Source organism: Camelina sativa, chromosome 5 (genome assembly GCF_000633955.1).
Source record: "Camelina sativa cultivar DH55 chromosome 5, Cs, whole genome shotgun sequence".
Lineage (NCBI taxonomy): Eukaryota > Viridiplantae > Streptophyta > Magnoliopsida > Brassicales > Brassicaceae > Camelina > Camelina sativa.
The window spans coordinates 26,410,310-26,414,147 of NC_025689.1; the positions used below are offsets into that span (position 1 = coordinate 26,410,310).

A 3,838-nucleotide genomic window follows, 5' to 3' on the forward strand; every position below is an offset into this window, starting at 1 on the left:
GGACCATAGACTACTTACAGGATATTTGTGTTGAAAATCTTGAATTTCTCAGTTAATTTGAATTCATTTACCTACACGAACAACGAGCAATGTCATTCTTAGCCACAAACAAGTAGCTAGGGATAAGCAAATTCGGTTCATTTTTAGAGAAACACAAATATTATACCATATATACTTGAATTAAATGTAAGGATCAAAGGAATAATTGTATGAAATTATTTATCATCAACACAAAAATGTAAAGCAAAAAGTCAAAGAAATTTATGCTATACAGAAACTACTTATATCAATCATCATATTATAAACTGTCTCAGTTAACAGTGATCCCTACAAGCATCGCACATCACTTGTATATATCAAAATAATCAAACAATTAAACAATTGATGATTTCACTCCAAAATAACTTAAACACCAAGAGCTTTCATCTTCTCAACGATTTTCTAACCTTCTTCTTTAGAGAATCTAGCTTTCAAAATCTCAAGAGTCTTCTGCACCAATGTTCTAGCTTCTTTCAAATCCAAATCTGTAAAACCTCTCAACTCCTTTAGCTTAATCATCAAAAGACTTTAATTTTATCTTAAACACAGTCTTCTCCACAACTGACTCACTTGAGCTACCACCACTTTATCCCTGGTTCGATCCCGTCACGATCCCACCAACACCAGGTTTCATAACAACAATGATTCAGAGATTTCGCCATGGCGACAAGCATGTGATCTCGTCTAATGAGTCTGAACACACACTTTGTTGGTGGACTACGGTGCTCTGTTGGATCGTCAAAGGATTTGTTGGGAGCTTCCTCTAATGGAATTCTTTATCTTCATCCTTTGGGTTTTAGAACTAAGAAAAGACTGGAATTTTCTACACAGAAATAGAGAGGAATATTAAGGTTCAAATTGGCAGCCAAATCCAAAACATAGCATCAAGTATGAGAGACTCGTAGCCTTCACTTGCTTCAAGCATAGTGTGAGACTATTGTTCTTCTCTTTGAATGACACATCAGATTAGGGTTACGATTTCCTCTTCCTCTCCTCTGGTGTTGGGTGGGCGTTGCTCGTTAGTCGTCACCTTCCTCAGTTACCAATTGCCATACACAGGTTAATTTGGGTTCTTTTTCTTTTTTTGTGGACACCATTATAATTGGATTGGGCCCCGAAAACAGAGGAAATTGTGTGAAATGGAGAAGATTTATTGTTGGACAAAAATATTGAGTTGTATTAATCCTTATAATTTTATTGGGTAAGTGTTTTAACTGATGTGTCAACTCCTCCTTCAACTAAAAAAATGAGGTTTCAACATTGGAGTAAAACACATCAAGTTTTTGTTGTATTGATTTTTGTAGGAAAAGAGGTTTTAAAGCATCATATCTTCAAATTATTTATCATTTTAGATTATTTCTCACAAGTTTAAAAAATGGATAAATCTTATGTTTTTTCTTATTTGACTAATAGAATTTCAAACTATTTAATATTTTATTTATTTAATAAGGGGTAAATGAAATAATTCTCGATTAAAAATGACAATGTAAAATTTAAAACAAAAACGACAACAATTTTGAAATGAAAAGCATAACATTTAGGGTCGGGATCTTGAATGAAACTGATATCAACTAAATAAAATCTATGGTGCATTTTCTATTTAGTTCCTTGCAACAACTTTGTCACATAGTTTCTCATAGAGATCTTCATACTTCTCCAGCAACTGCTTTAGGACTTCCTTATCCTTAACCGTCGTTGGATCGACTCTCCACCACGCGTCCTTCTCCACAGGCAGTGCCTCCGTCTCAGCCTTTGCCATGGCCATCCCTTTCTGGTTCTCCGCATCAGCCTTCTCTAAAAGATTGTTGTAGACTTTGCAGAGTTCTTCCATCTTCTTTTTGTGTTGAGCATCTATGATTGATTGTTGCGGCAGTGAGGTTGACGAAGAGTCCTCACCGTTGAGAAACTGTTTTGCAACTACTTCAAAGGATGGGCTGCCGAATGTGTACAAGATTCCACTGTTGGAGTACACAAGAAATCCAACATCAGCACCACAAAGGAGGGACATCTCACTAAGCTTAGTGTAGATCTTTTCTTTGCGTTTGTAGAATGTAACCATGCGGTCTGCAAAATTTTCTATCCTTTTGATGTTAATTTTTTGGCTTCCTTTGATTTTTCTCGAACTCATATTAGAGACAAAAATAAAAACAAAAAGTTTAACTAAAAGAGGATGGACTGTAAACTTTTTTTTTTCTTTGTTAGTTAAAGAATATGTTTTTTTTTTTTCTGAATGCAAGACTGACATTATATAAATAAAAGATGGTAGTAAATATTAAATGCATAAAAATTGGTCAAAACTTTATCAAATTAATATTTGGAAATTTGATCATTATTGTAAACTGACTTAGAGTTTATGTCATATTTGACTGAGAGTTTATGTCATAATTGAAACATATTTAATTACAAGAACTTAGTCAAATATGTAATCCACTATTTTCTTGACTACTTATTGTCCTGTTTTTGGAATAATATCTATGGGTCAAAGTTCTATCATAATTATCAATATTTAATATATTAGTTAAAAAATATAATATCAGTAGAAATACCATTCACGACTTATATTATATATTTATTTTGTACAAAAGAATAAATATTTAGATATATATATATATATATATATATATATATATATGTAAAAAATAATTTATCTATGTATTCATTATAAAATCTTGACTCATATAATTTATCTATGTCATTCATTTTAATAATTACTACCAATTACCTACCAAAAAAAAATAATTACTACCAATATATATTTATATAATTCCTATATCTCACAAAAACAAAAATAAAAAACAGACTTAAGTTTAAGTTTCTTCATTTTTTTAATCAAAGTATTATTTTTACCTCCTAGATTAGCTTTACAAAACGAAAGAAGTAAAATAAAATTTAACATTAAAAAGGTTAAAAAATATGAAGATTTGCTAAGGTCAATGTATATACCAATATTATTATTATTATTATTATTATTATTATTATTATTATTATTATTATTATTATTATTATTATTATTATTATAATAATTATTATTATTATTTATATACCATTATTGAAATTGGAGAGCTTGCTAAGGTTAATGTATATATCATTTCAACATTAATGTGACAACTCTGTCTTTGTATTTCTCAACTTAATTAATGTTCATTTTTGTTTTTCTCCAACTCATCTTGGAGCTGAAAATACAATTTTGACTTAAATAATTTAACTTAAGCTAAATTTTGTTTAAATCTACAAGAATGTGACAGCTTGGATGTATTTTGATTCCATAATCCTAGAATAAATACATCAACAAAAGCTAATTTATATATAATTTAGGACATTAAAACTTGAATCTCAACTGTAAAAAAGTATCATTTGTTTAAATATGCAATACATATATAAATATCACTAATATATATGATGCATCTTGTTTTTTATAGGCCGATATGAAATACAAGACATACACTATTTTAGATAATAATAAATATAACTGTAGAGAAATAAACAAAATCATGAATATTAGAGAGTAAATGTAATATTTGTAAAATACTCCCTCACCTTCAAATCATAAATAGTATTTGCTAGATATAATACAAGCTATGTAGGCTAAGTATCAAACTGTAACTTGAAGGGAAAAGTAAGAAAAAAAATATTTTTCAAAACTATACATGCTAAAGCGAGTATTCAAATCCACATAGAATCAGAAAAAACCATGATACTTTATGATGAACTATGTTGACATTGTGCTTGATCTCAAAGTCATCTTTCAAATGACAAACCATAGTATAGATTGAAACGACCGACCCTTTTTTTTTTTTTT

General features: G+C 29.5%; 1 protein-coding gene across 1 annotated transcript; it reads right to left on the bottom strand.

Annotated features, from left to right (window-relative positions):
- LOC104789600 (agamous-like MADS-box protein AGL29) lies at window positions 1,640-2,098 on the bottom strand. The gene has a single exon (XM_010515272.1). The coding sequence runs from the start codon at window positions 2,096-2,098 to the stop codon at window positions 1,640-1,642; it is 459 nt and encodes a 152-aa protein (XP_010513574.1).

What these genes read in the sequence shown, in the direction of transcription:
- LOC104789600 (XM_010515272.1), bottom strand. Translation starts at nt 2,098, where the DNA reads ATGGTTACATTCTACAAACGCAAAGAAAAGATCTACACTAAGCTTAGT.